General features: G+C 47.0%; 1 protein-coding gene across 1 annotated transcript in view; it reads left to right on the top strand.

Moving 5' to 3' along the window:
- Positions 1-13,202, top strand: part of TMEM132E (transmembrane protein 132E) — a 64,227-nt gene that overhangs the window by 41,844 nt on the left and 9,181 nt on the right. Inside the window, exons 2-5 of the mRNA XM_060756883.2 lie at positions 4,937-5,795; positions 7,423-7,560; positions 8,772-8,964; positions 10,490-10,633. Of these exons, the coding sequence (XP_060612866.2) occupies positions 4,937-5,795; positions 7,423-7,560; positions 8,772-8,964; positions 10,490-10,633 (1,334 nt within the window). The remainder of the gene's footprint in view (positions 1-4,936; positions 5,796-7,422; positions 7,561-8,771; positions 8,965-10,489; positions 10,634-13,202) is intronic.

Genomic DNA, 13,202 nt, shown 5'->3' on the forward strand with positions numbered 1-13,202 from the left:
TATTTTTATTGTTATTATTATTACTATTTGGAAAGGCCCCCTAAAGACCATCCAGCCCAACCCCCTTCTGCCAGGAAGGACACTATTTAAGCCCTCCCAACAGTTGAGCAGTGGGTTGCATCTATAGCACAAGCATCCTTGGGCGCAAACTGTCCATATCCCAATCTTGCGTCTTCCTTTCCCTCTCTCTGGGGACGCTGGGCCTTTCTGCAGAGCGAGGGAAGCCTTCCTTTCTTTGCTTTGCAGGGAGATGAATAATGCAGAGGCTGGAGCGGAGAAACCACTGACCTCAGCAGGCTGTGGCGTTAGCGCATGTCTCTGGACAACAGGCAGTGGGGAAAGGGCATTGGTTGCCTTTGTCTCAGCATCTTCATGCAAGAGACGGCGAGAGGGTCTCTGGGGTGTTCTAAGATAGGAAGCATACAGCAGTCGCAGGGTTTCCAGGGCCAGGTTTGGATGGCAGCCTTCGTATGGGTGGGATGGGGCATCCGCTTCGGGTTTTAGCCCGAACTGAAGCCATGAGTCATGTCACTTTGCATCTCAATCCAGAGATAAAAAGTGTGTAGCAATCTCTGGAAAGGATGGGGTAAGGCAGTGGCCGAGGGAAGGCCTTCTCTCTCTTCTGGACCTGGGCATGATGGGAACTGTGCCACCTCCTTCCGATGCCAGGGCAGTGGCAGTTGGGGTGGAAGGAGCTGCATCCTTCTGGTGCCAGGGCAGTTGGTATGCAAAGAGGGATAGGGCAGTGGCCCTTTGTCTCTTCTGGGCCTGATGGGAGCTGTGCTGTCTCTCCTTCCGATGCCAGGGCAGTGGCAGTTGGGACGGAGAGAGGAATAGGGCACTGGCAGTTGGGGTGGAGGGGAGAGCCTTCCATCTCCTTCTGGGCCTGGCCATAATGTAACCATGCCCTTCTCTTCTTCTGATGCCAGGGCAGTGGCAGTTGAGATGGGGTGGAGGGGAGAGTCTTTTATCACTTTCTGGGCTTGGGCATGGGTGGAGTTGTGCCTATCTGGACTCATCCTTTGATACAAGGGCAGTGGCAGTTGGGGGTGAACAGAAGGCCCTTCCTCTCTTCTAGGCCTGATGGGAGCTGTGCTCTCTCTCCTTCTGATGCCAGGGCAGTGGCAGTTGAGATGGATGGAGAGATAAGGCAATGCAGTTGGGGTGGAGGGGAGAGCCGTCCATCTCCTTCTGGGCCTGGCCATGATGAAGCCTTTCTCTCCTTCCAATGCCAGGGCAGTGGCAGTTGGGATGGAGAGCGGAATATAATAGTGGCAGTTGGGGTGGAGAAGAGAACCATCTCCTTCTGGGCCTGGCCATGAGGAAGTCATGCCCTTCTCTCCTTCTGATGCCAGGGCAGTGGCAGTTGGGGTGGAGAGAGGAATAGGGTAATTGCAGTTGGGGTGAATGGGAGAGCCTTCTATCTCCTTCTGGGCCTGGCCACAACGGTGCCATGCCATTCTCTCCTTCCGATGCCAGCGCAGTGGCAATTGGGATGGAGGGAGGGACACGGCAGTGGCAGTTGGGATAGAGAGAGGAATAGGGCAGTGGCAGTTTGGGGTGGAGGAGAGAGCCATCTCCTTCTGGATCTGGCCATGATGAAGTCATGCCCTTCTCTCCTTCCGATGCCAGGGCAGTGGCAGTTGGGGTGGAGAGAGAAATAGGGTAGTGGCAGTTGGGATGGAGATAGGGATAGGGCAGTGGCAGTTGGAATGGAGGGAGGGACAGGGTAGTGGCAGTTAGGTGGAGGAGAGAGCCTTCCATCTCCTTCTGGGCCTGGCCATGAAGGAGCCATGCCCTTCTCTTCTTCTGATGCCAGGACAGTGGCAGTTGAGATGGATGGAGGAATAAGGCAATGCAGTTGGGGTGGAGGGGAGAGTCTTCCGTCTCCTTATGGGCCTGGCCATGATGAATCATGCCATTCTCTCCTTCCGATGCCAGGACAATGGCTGTTGAGATGGAAGGAGGGATAGGGCAGTGGCAGTTGGGATGGAGAGAGGAATAGGGCAGAGGAAGTTGGGATGGAGGAGAGAGCCATTTCCTTCTGGGCCTGGCCATGATGAAGTCATGCCATTCTCTCCTTCCGATGCCAGGACAGTGGCAGTTGGGATGGAGGGAGGGATAGGGCAGTGGCAGTTGGGTGGAGGAGAGAGACTTCCATCTCCTTCTGGGCCTGGCCATGACGGAGCCATGCCCTTTTCTCCTTCCGATGCCAGGACAGTGGCAGTTGGGATGGCGGGAGGGACAGGGCAGTGGCAGTTGGATGGAGGAGAGAGTCTTCCATCTCCTTCTGGGCCTGGCCATGATGAATCATGCCATTCTCTTCTTCCGATGCCAGGACAGTGGCAGTTGAGATGGAGGGAGGGATAGGGCAGTGGCAGTTGGGATGGAGAGAGGAATAGGGCAGAGGAAGTTGGGATGGAGGAGAGAGCCATTTTCTTCTGGGCCTGGCCATGATGAAGTCATGCCATTCTCTCCTTCCGATGCCAGGACAGTGGCAGTTGGGATGGAGGGAGGGATAGGGCAGTGGCAGTTGGGTGGAGGAGAGAGACTTCCATCTCCTTCTGGGCCTGGCCATGACGGAGCCATGCCCTTTTCTCCTTCCGATGCCAGGACAGTGGCAGTTGGGATGGCGGGAGGGACAGGGCAGTGGCAGTTGGCATTGGAAGGAAGGCCTTTCCTCTCCTCCTGAACCTGGACTTGATGAATTTTGTGTGTATTTATGTGTGTGCGTGTGTGTATCTGCATACACAGTCACATTAGGCCCCTCTGCTTGGCACCGGGGAGCGGCTGATTGGAGGCTGCAATCTGCATGTAATTAGGGAGGTTAATGAAGGTGGATGCTCATTAAGGACTCCTTCTCCTCGGAGGTCAGGAGAGCCGAGGAGGGACAGGGATTGAGGGCGACTGCCGCTCTGTCGGTTCGATCATCCGTGGAAAGGCGGATAAAGGGACGTGACCCGCAGCGTTGCGACAAGACAGGGGTTTGCGCGCACAATGCTTTGTCAGCAGGGATTTGGGAAGAGTTCGCACTGTTTTCTTTTGAGTGAGAAAGTCAGGCTCCAAGCTGACCTCCTTGGAGGAGAAGGAGCTTGCGAAAAATGCCTCCGTCTTGGCTGCTTCCAGGTCGCGAGGGCACCGAATCCACTCCGGGTTGAGAGACCGATCTCAAATAGGGGGTTTGAAATGGGGGTTTGCCCCAATTTTTTGGGGGAACCCAAATGGTTCCTCTTTGTGCTGATTTGAACCACTTTTCTGTGAAGCCACTTTGAGTCTCCTTCAGGATATAGAGATAAAGCGAGGAATAAATAAACATAATAATAGCTCAAAAATAAAAGACGTAAAGCAGCTTAAAATCTAAGCATTAGCATATTATTATTAATGATAATAATAAAACCCTACTTTATCTCTCTTGAAGGAGACTCAAAGCAGCTTAACATAAAAGTATTAAATTATTATTATTATTATTATTATTATTATTATTATTATTATTATTATTATGTATACCCCACATATCTCTCCCGAAAGAAACTCAAAGCGGCTATGTATCTACTATTAGTATTAGAACGTATTATTATTATTATTATTGTTATTATTATTATTATTATTATTATTATTATTATTATTATCATGGACTCTATCTACTTGGCTATCTATCCATCCATCCATCTATGCATATAAGTATCCATCCATCCATCCATCTATCCATCTATGCATATAGGTATCCATCTATCTATCTATCTATCTATCTATCTATCTATCTATCTATCTATCTATCTATCTATCTATCTATGCATATAGGTAGGTATCCATCCATCCATCCATCCATCCATCCATCCATCCATCCATCCATCCATCCATCTATCTATCTATCTATCTATCTATCTATCTATCTATCTATCTATCTATCTATCTATCTATCTATCTATCTATGCATATAGGTATCCATCCATCCATCCATCCATCCATCCATCTATGCATATAGGTATCCATCCATCCATCCATCCATCCATCCATCCATCCATCTATCTATCTATGCATATAGGTAGGTATCCATCCATCCATCTATCTATGCATATAGGTATCCATCCATCCATCCATCCATCCATCCATCTATCTATGCATATAGGTATCCATCCATCCATCCATCTATGCATATAGGCATCCATCCATCCATCTATGCATATAGGTAGGTATCCATCCATCCATCCATCCATCTATGCATATAGGTATCCATCCATCCATCCATCTATCTATCTATGCATATAGGTATCCATCCATCCATCTATCTATGCATATAGGTATCCATCCATCCATCCATCCATCCATCCATCCATCCATCCATCTATGCATATAGGTATCCATCCATCCATCCATCTATGCATATAGGCATCCATCCATCCATCCATCTATGCATATAGGTAGGTATCCATCCATCCATCCATCCATCCATCTATGCATATAGGTAGGTATCCATCCAGCCATCCAGTGCATATAAGTATCTATCTATCTATCTATCTATCTATCTATCTATCTATCTATCTATCTATCTATCTATCTATCTATCTATCTATCTATCTATGCATATAGGTGTCCATGCATCCATTCATCCATCCACGCATATAAATATTCATCCATTCATCAGTGCATATAAGTATCTATCTATCTATCTATCTATCTATCTATCTATCTATCTATGCATATAGGTATCCATGCTTCCATCTATGCATTTAACTATCCATTCATCCACCCATCATTGCATATAACCATCTATCCAGCCAGCCATCCACCCACCAGTGCATATAAGTATCTCTCTTTCTCTCTTTCTCTGTGCATATAGGTATCCGTCCGTCCATCCATGTATACATGTCTTTATCTATTCATTTGCCCATTGGAGTATGCATCTAAGTATCTATCCACTTGTCTCTCTTTGCAGCTCAGGCCAAGGTCAACCCTACTGGTCCGGAGCCCACTGAGGACTCTCCGCCAGAGGCTGTGGCTATCCTCCCGGTCACCTTCCGCCTCTCCAACGCCCGCTTGGCCTTCTTCCTCCGCCCGACCACGCCTCCGCCTCCACCAGGCAACACCAGCCACTCAGAGCCGTTTGTGGTCTTCCAGACCAAGGAGCTGCCAGTCCTGAACGCCTCCTTGGGCCCCTTTGTGGTGGGCCAGGCTGTGCCGAGGGAGCTCCTCCAGCCCTCCAGCACCTTGGAGGTGCCCGACCGTGTCACCGTTAACTGGAAGGTGCGGGCCTTCATTGTCCGGACACGGGTGCCCGCCGACGAGCCCGCTGCGCAAGTGTTCTTCTATGTCGCCGGGCGTGACTGGGACGACATCGAAGCGCCCCGCGAGCAGCTGCCGTGCGTCCGCCTCCATGCCTTCCGCGAGGCACTCGAGCTACGGGCCGCGTGTCGACTCCGCGGGGCGCTGGCCGCCTGCCTGGCCCAAGCTGAGCTGCCCCAGGCCTGGTTCGGGGCCCCGTCCGGAGCCAAGCCCGACTACCAGGCGGTGGAGCTCTACTACACGCTGCACGCGGGCGGGGACTGTGAGGGCGAGGCGGCGGGGAGGTGGCGGGGCCCCTCTGGAGCGCGGGCCGAGGGCCCCACGCAGCACCCGTTGCTCCGGATCGGGAGCCTGCGCCTGGTCCAGCCCCCGCCCTCCCCTCCCTTCCAAGAGCAGCGCCTGGACGACCACCTCTTCCTCCGCCTCCCCGACGGGCCCCTGCGGCCGGGAGAGGTCCTCCGCGTGGCCCTCCTCCGGGCTGGGAACTCCTCCGTGGAACAGTTCACCCTTAGGTAAGACCAAAGAGCATCGTTGCCCTCACCTCTGCATTTTACTACGAACTTCACCCGCCCCAGGAGTTCACCTTAGTGTCTTAAGCAGGCATGGGCCAACTTTGGCCCTCCTTCCAGAGGTTTGGGACTTCAACTCCCGCAATTCCTAACAGCCAGTTAGAGTCCAAAACACCTAGAATTCCAAAGTTGGTTTGCACTTCTCTACTGTTGTATTTTAGTCTGCACATCTCTAATGTGTTGTTGTTGCTATTATTATTATTATTATTGTTATTATTATTATTGCAAAAGCTGGATGGCTCCTGGGTTTGCTTCTGTTGTTGTTGTTGTTGCTGCTGCAAAGGTTGGATGACTCCATCATTATTATTATTATTATTATTATTATTATTATTATTATTATTATTATTATTGCAACGGCTGGATGGCCCAGACATTGCTATTATTGTTGTTGTTGTTATCATTACAAAGGTTGGATGGCCCCTGGGTTTGCTTCTATTATTGTTATTATTGCAAAGCTGGACGGCCCCAGAGATTGCTGCTATTATTATTATTATTATTATTATTATTATTATTATTATTATTACAAAAGCTGGATAACCCCTGGGTTTTCTATTATTATTATTGTTGTTGTTGTTTAATGTATTGTCGAAGGCTTTCATGGCTGGAATCACTCAGTTCTTATGGGTTTTTTCGGGCTATATGGCCATGTTCTAGAGGCATTTCTCCTGACGTTTCGCCTGCATCTATGGCAAGCTTCTTCAAGAGCTCACCTCTGAGGAAGCTTGCCATAGATGCAGGCGAAACGTCAGGAGAAATGCCTCTAGAACATGGCCATATAGCCCGAAAAAACCCACAAGAACTGGATTATTGTTGTTTATTTATTTATTTACTTACTTATTTACTTTGCTTGTATACCGCCCCAGAGATTGCTATTATTATTATTACTATTATTATTATTATCATTGCAAATGCTGGATGGCCCCTCAGGTTGCTTCTGCTTCTGCTGCTGTTGTTGTTGTTATTATTATTATTGCAAAAGCTGGATGGCCTCTGGGTTTGCTATTAATATTGTTATTAATAATAATATTGCAAAGGCTGGATGGCCCCTCAAGTTGCTTTTGTTGTTGTAATTATTATTATTATTATTATTATTATTATTATTATTATTATTGCAAAGGCTAGATGGCTCCTGGGTTTCCTGTTTTTAGTTTTATTGTTATGTTATCCAGCAAAAAGCTGGATGGCCCCTGGGTTTGCTTCTGTTGTTGTTATTGTTATTGTTATTGTTGTTGTTGCAAAGGTTGGGTGGCTCCATTATTATTACTATTATTATTATGATTATCATCATTATTATCATCATTGCAAAGGCTGGATGGCCCCTCGGGTTGCTTCTGTTGTTATTATTGTTGTTGTTGTTATTATTATTATTATTATTATCATCATCATCATTGCAAAGGCTGAATGGCCCCACGGGTTCTTCTTCTATTATTGTTGTTGCTGTTGTTGTTGCAAAGGCTGGGAAGCCCCTGGGGTTCCTCCTATTATTATTATTATTATTAGTAGTAGTAGTAGTAGTAGTAGTATGATTCTTTCAGTCTTCCACTGAAATCTTTCTATGTTGATGTTGCAGGGTGAAGGCCAAGAAGGGGGTGAACCTGCTGGCGACTCGAACCCGGCACCCCAACTGGCTGCTGAATGCGGAGATCCAGGCAGGCAGCAAGCACGCAACCTCTAGCGTGGACGTCTCCTGGATCGGGGCCCACAGCAGGTGAGGGGTCCCCCACATCCCGTTGCTGCATTTTGGGGAGACGGTTCATCTCTCTCGCTCGGATTTGCCTAGCAATCGCTCCCCAGCATCTGGGACTTCAGTATCAAACGAGCGTCTCTTATCAGCGGCGCAGCAGGAAGCCTCTCGCGGCAAAGAACGAGGGGGAGCCTTTCATCCGTGGCTTTAATGGGAGCGACGCTTTTGTCGGGTTTCCTAATTTTTAATAGATCTTCCTTTGCAGCCGTATCCAATCCTTCTTTGCAGCCGTATCCAATCTTATAAGGGGACCCCCAAAGGAGATCTCGTCTGACCCCATTCTCCGCAAAAGGGAGGTGTGACAAACACATTTAGCCCCAGATAATGGCTTAACTGTTTCTATTCATAGAAGGATAGAGTGGGAAGGGATCCCCCAAAGGCCAACTAGTCTGACCCCATTGTGCCATAAAGACACAACAATCACATTCCTAATTCCATAATTTAATCCCAGACTAATCTCTTAACCATTGCTATTTATAGAAGAATAGTATTGGAAGGTTTGTATTCATACATAGGGTTGGACTAGATGTCCTTTGGGGTTCCCTTCCATCTCCAGGACTCCATGTTTCCTTCCTTCATGGATCCATTTGGTGATTATATTTTCCTTTATGGAAGGATGGGGTTGGTCTAGATGTCCTTTGGGGTCCCCTTCCATCTCCAGGATTCCACATTTCCTTGGAATCCATTCGATGATTATATTTCCCTTTACGGCAGGATAGGGGTTAGTCTAGATGACCTTTGGGGTCCCCTTCCATCTCCAGGATTCCACATTTCCTTGGCATCTATTCAATGATTATATCTCCCTTTATGTTAGGATAGGGGTTGGTCTAGAAGTCCTTTGAGGTCCCCTTCCATCTCCAGGATCCCATATTTCCTGCCTTCATATATCCATTTGGTGATTATATTTCCCTTTATGGCAGGATAGGGCTTGGTGTAGATGTCCTTTGGGGTCTCCTTCCATCTCCAGGACTCCATATTTCCTTCCTTCATGTATCCATTTGATGATTATATTTCCCTTTATGGCAGGATAGGGGTTGGTCTAGATGTTCTTTAGGTGTCTCCTTCCATTTCTGGGATTCTCTGAGCTCTGCCTCACTTAGTCCTCTTGGTCAAGCGCTGACTGTTGGACCCTCAACTCTCAATATGTGTTTATATACATGCGTATGTTTTTGCAGGGAGGAAGAGGGCCCCTACGAGGTCATGCAGCTGGACTTTGAGATGGAGAACTTCACCAGCCAGTCGGTGACGCGGAGGATCATGTGGCACGTGGACTACCGGGGACGCAGCCCCCCGCCAAACCTGGAGAAGGCCATGACCGAGCTGACCGTCCTCCAGAAGGACATCCGGGCCATCCTGCCCCTGGCTATGGTGAGGCCCTGCGCCACTTGAATATTTGGCCCCTGTCTTTAGCCCTGAAAGGGAGCCTTAAGGGGTTTGACTCCATTTGGAATAGCCAGATATTCCTGTGCTGCCCCTTTACCTATATTCTGCTGCATTTTCTGGTCTCAACAGACTTTGAATCCATTTGGAATTCCCAAATATTACAATGCTGCCTCTTTACCTATTTCATGCTGCATTTCCCCTACTACCTTGGAGCCCCTGGTGGTGCACTGGGTTAAATTGCTGAGCTGCTGAACTTGCTGACAGAAAGGTCGCTGGTTCAAATCCGGGGAGCAGGGTGAGCTCCTGCTGTTAGCCACAGCTTCTGCCAACCTAGCAGTTCAAAAACATGTAGCTGTGAGTAGATGAATAGGTACCGCTCCGGCGGGAAGTTAAGGACGCTCCATGCAGTCATGCCTATGGCCACATGACCTTGGAGATGTCTACGGACAATGCCAGCTCTTCGGCTTAGAAATGGAGATGGGCACCAACCCCCAGAGTCGGACACAACTGGACTTAATGTCAGGGGAAAACCTTTACCTTTACCTGCTTTCTGGCCTTAAAACATCATCACCATCATCAAATAATAATGATGATGATGATGATGATGATAACAGGATGAGCCTGATGGACTTTAGGGTATATCCAATGATGATGACGATGACGACGATGATGATGATGATGATGATGATGATGATAGGGTGACTTTAGGGTATACCCAACAACAACAACAACAGCAACAACAATAATAATAAGGTGAACCTGATGGACTTCAGGGTATATCTAATAATAATAATAATAATAATAATAATAATAATAATGATAGTGTGAGCCTGATAGACTTTAGGGTATATCCAATAATAATAATAATAATAATAATAATAATAATAATAATAATAATAAGGCGAGCCTGATGGACTTTAGGGTATATCCAATAATAATAATAATAATAATAATAATAATAATAATAATATGGTGAACCTGATGGACTTTAGGGTATATCCAATAATAATAATAATAATAATAATAACAACAACAACAACAACAACAAGCCAGTCAAGGTGGTCCCAGTGGTGATCGGTACACTGGTGCAGTGCCTAAAGACCTTGGCCTGCACTTAAACACAATAGGCGCTGACAAGATTACCATCTGCCAGCTGCAGAAGGCCACTTTACTGGGATCTGCACACATTATTCGCCAATACATCACAGAGTGATAGACTTCAGGGTATATCCAATAATAATAATAATAATAATAATAATAATAATAATAATAATAATAATAATGGTGAACCTGATGGACTTTAGGGTATATCCAATAATAATAACAATAATAATTATGCATTTGGATTTGCCAGATATTCCTGTGCTGCCTCTTTACCTATATTGTTCTGCATTTCCCCTCCTGCACCACCATCATCATCATTTATGTATATCCTGCTTTTTTGATGTGATATCATAACATGGTTAGGATGCAGGGGCTTTTTAAACACGGCCTCTGTTCTCTTCCGAAGGACACCGAGATCATCAACACAGCCATCTTGACCGGCCGGACGGTGGCCATCCCAGTGAAGGTCATTGCCATCGAGGTCACCGGAGTCATTCTGGACATATCCGGGTCGGTCAGGTGCAAATCCGGCAATGAAGACATCATCAAGGTGAGCCATTATTCTCCTCCTCTTCTGTCTAGCAGTGTTTTTTTTAGCTGCATCTAGTCATTTGAAGTCCATTTCAGTAGGAATGTGTTATTAAACGCCATTTCTTTGCAAAGGAAGGACCACCTGGGCAATGTAAATCTCATCTCCGCTTCATTAATTAATAATATCGTTATTAACTCGATCCTCGAAGCGCCGTTTAGGCCTCCAACCTCGTCTCGAGTCTTTCCCATCCGCCGTTTAAATTTAATGGAGTTGTCCCCCTTTGTTAGCGAGCCTCCAACTTAATTCATAACTTAATTGGTTTTAATTAGCAAGCTCCCATCACGGGCTCGGGCGATAGAAATTGAAATATCGATAAAAAAGGGAAATAATTGTGCCATCTTCCCCCATCGGCCGCTCGCGTTAATTAGAAATCCGACGGACGAGGGAATCTTGGTCTGTCTTTGTGCAATGCGAGGCAGGAAATCCGCTACGGATTTCAGTCCAAACTTTAAAGGAGTTAAATATTCGCAGTCCACTTCGGATTTAAGTCTGAGCTTTTAAAGACTTTTGAAGAAGTTATATGTTCACAATCCGCTTCGGATTTAAGTCCGAAGTTTGGCAGGGTTATATGTTCACAGTCTGCTTTGGATTTAAGTCCGAACTTTAAAGGAAGTGTTGACAGTCTGAATGGATTTAAGTCCAAATTTTGAAGAAGTTATATGTTCACAATCCGCTTCGGATTGAAGTCCGAAGTTTCACAGAGTTATATGTTCACAGTCTGCTTTGGATTTAAGTCCGAACATTAAAGGAAGTGTTGACAGTTTGAATGGATTTAAGTCCAAATTTTAAAGGAGTTATAGTTCACAAACTGCTTCGGATTTAAGTCTGAACTTTAAAGGAAACGTTGAACGTCTAAACGGAGATCATTCCAAATTTTAAAAGAGTTATATTTTCACAATCTGCTTTGGATTTAAGTTCAAACTTTAACGATGTTCTATGTTCACAATTCGTTTCGGATTTAAGTCCGAACTTTAATGGATTTATATGTTCGCAGTCTGCTTCGGATTTAAGTCCGAACTTTAAGGGAAGCGTTGAGAGCACACTTTGGATTTAAGCCTAAATATTTAAGGAGTTACATGTTCACAATCCGTTTTGGATTTAAGCCCGAACTTTAAAGGAATTATATGTTTGCCATCCGGTGATGGCATACAACCGATTCACTCTCTGTTGGGATGGCAAGACGGATGACTGACTCTTCTTTGTGCGATCCCTTTTGGGTCACCCAAAAGCCAGTCCGTTTGCTTCTCCTCCTTGCCGGCGGTCCTTCGAACGGGAGACGGATGGAGCGGCTTGTGTTGTTTGATGCCTTGCGGTCGTCGCCTGCGTCGTGAGACAGCCTGCCGACACCGGCGCTGAATTATTTACAGGAACAGATAGCGAGCAGCGGCCTGATGGATGGGCTTTTGAGGCGGGCCTGACAGCGCCGCCACTGCCGTCCAGGTGAGTGCCGTCACCGCCTACCGCTATTGCTGCCGTCGGCATATAATTCACGGGAGACGGAGTTAATGGCAAGCAGGCAGAAAAGGGCCGGTGCAGTATTCGTCTTGCTATCATTTGGTGGATTCAGCACCTTGGAGAGCTCTCCACATACAACCAAATGGAAAATTCAGCACCTCGTAGAGCTCTCCCCAGGCAACCAGTTGGTGGATTCAGTACATGGGAGAGCTCTTCCATACAACCAAACGGCAAATTCAGCATCTTGAGCTCCCTTCCCATGCAACCAGTTGGCAGATTCATCACCTCAGAGAGCTCACCCCATGCAAACAGTTGGCGGATTTAGCACCTTGGAGAGGTCTCCCATGCAATCATTTGGTGGGTTCAGCACCTTGGAGAGCTCCACCATGCACCTTGGAGAGCTCCACCACACAACCAAATTGTGACATCAGCACCTCACATAGCTCTCCCCATACACCCAGTTGGTGGATTCAGCACCTTGGAGAGCTCGCCCCAAATGGCAAATCCAGCACTCCAATACAAGTTGGTGGATTTAACATCTCAGAGACGTCTCCCCATGCAATCAGTTGGTGGGTTCAGCACCTTGGAGAGCTCCCCCATACAACGAAATGGCAAATTCAGCACTCCCAATGCAACCAGTTGGTGGATTCAACATCTCGGAGAGGTCTCCCCATGCAACCAAATGGCAAGTCTACCTCTCCCAATACAACCAAATGGAGACTTCGACATCTCGTAGAGCTCTCCCCATGCAACCAGAAGTGACTTGCAGTTTCTCAAGTTGCTCCTGGCACGACAAAAAACAACAACAAAAAACTTCAGCATCTCGTAGAGCTCTCCCCTGTGCAACCAGTTGGTGGATTCAGCACCTTGGAGAGCTCACCCCATACAACCAACCCCATACAACCATGGCAAATCCAGCACTCACCATACAACCAGTTGGTGGATTCAACACCTTGGAAAGCTTGCCCCATACAACCAAATGATAAATCCAGCACTCACCATACAACCAGTTGGTGGATTCAACACCTTGGAGAGCTTACCCATACAATCAAATGATAAATCCAGCACTCAC

This window comes from Anolis sagrei, chromosome 11 (assembly GCF_037176765.1).
Source record: "Anolis sagrei isolate rAnoSag1 chromosome 11, rAnoSag1.mat, whole genome shotgun sequence".
Taxonomy (NCBI): domain Eukaryota; kingdom Metazoa; phylum Chordata; class Lepidosauria; order Squamata; family Dactyloidae; genus Anolis; species Anolis sagrei.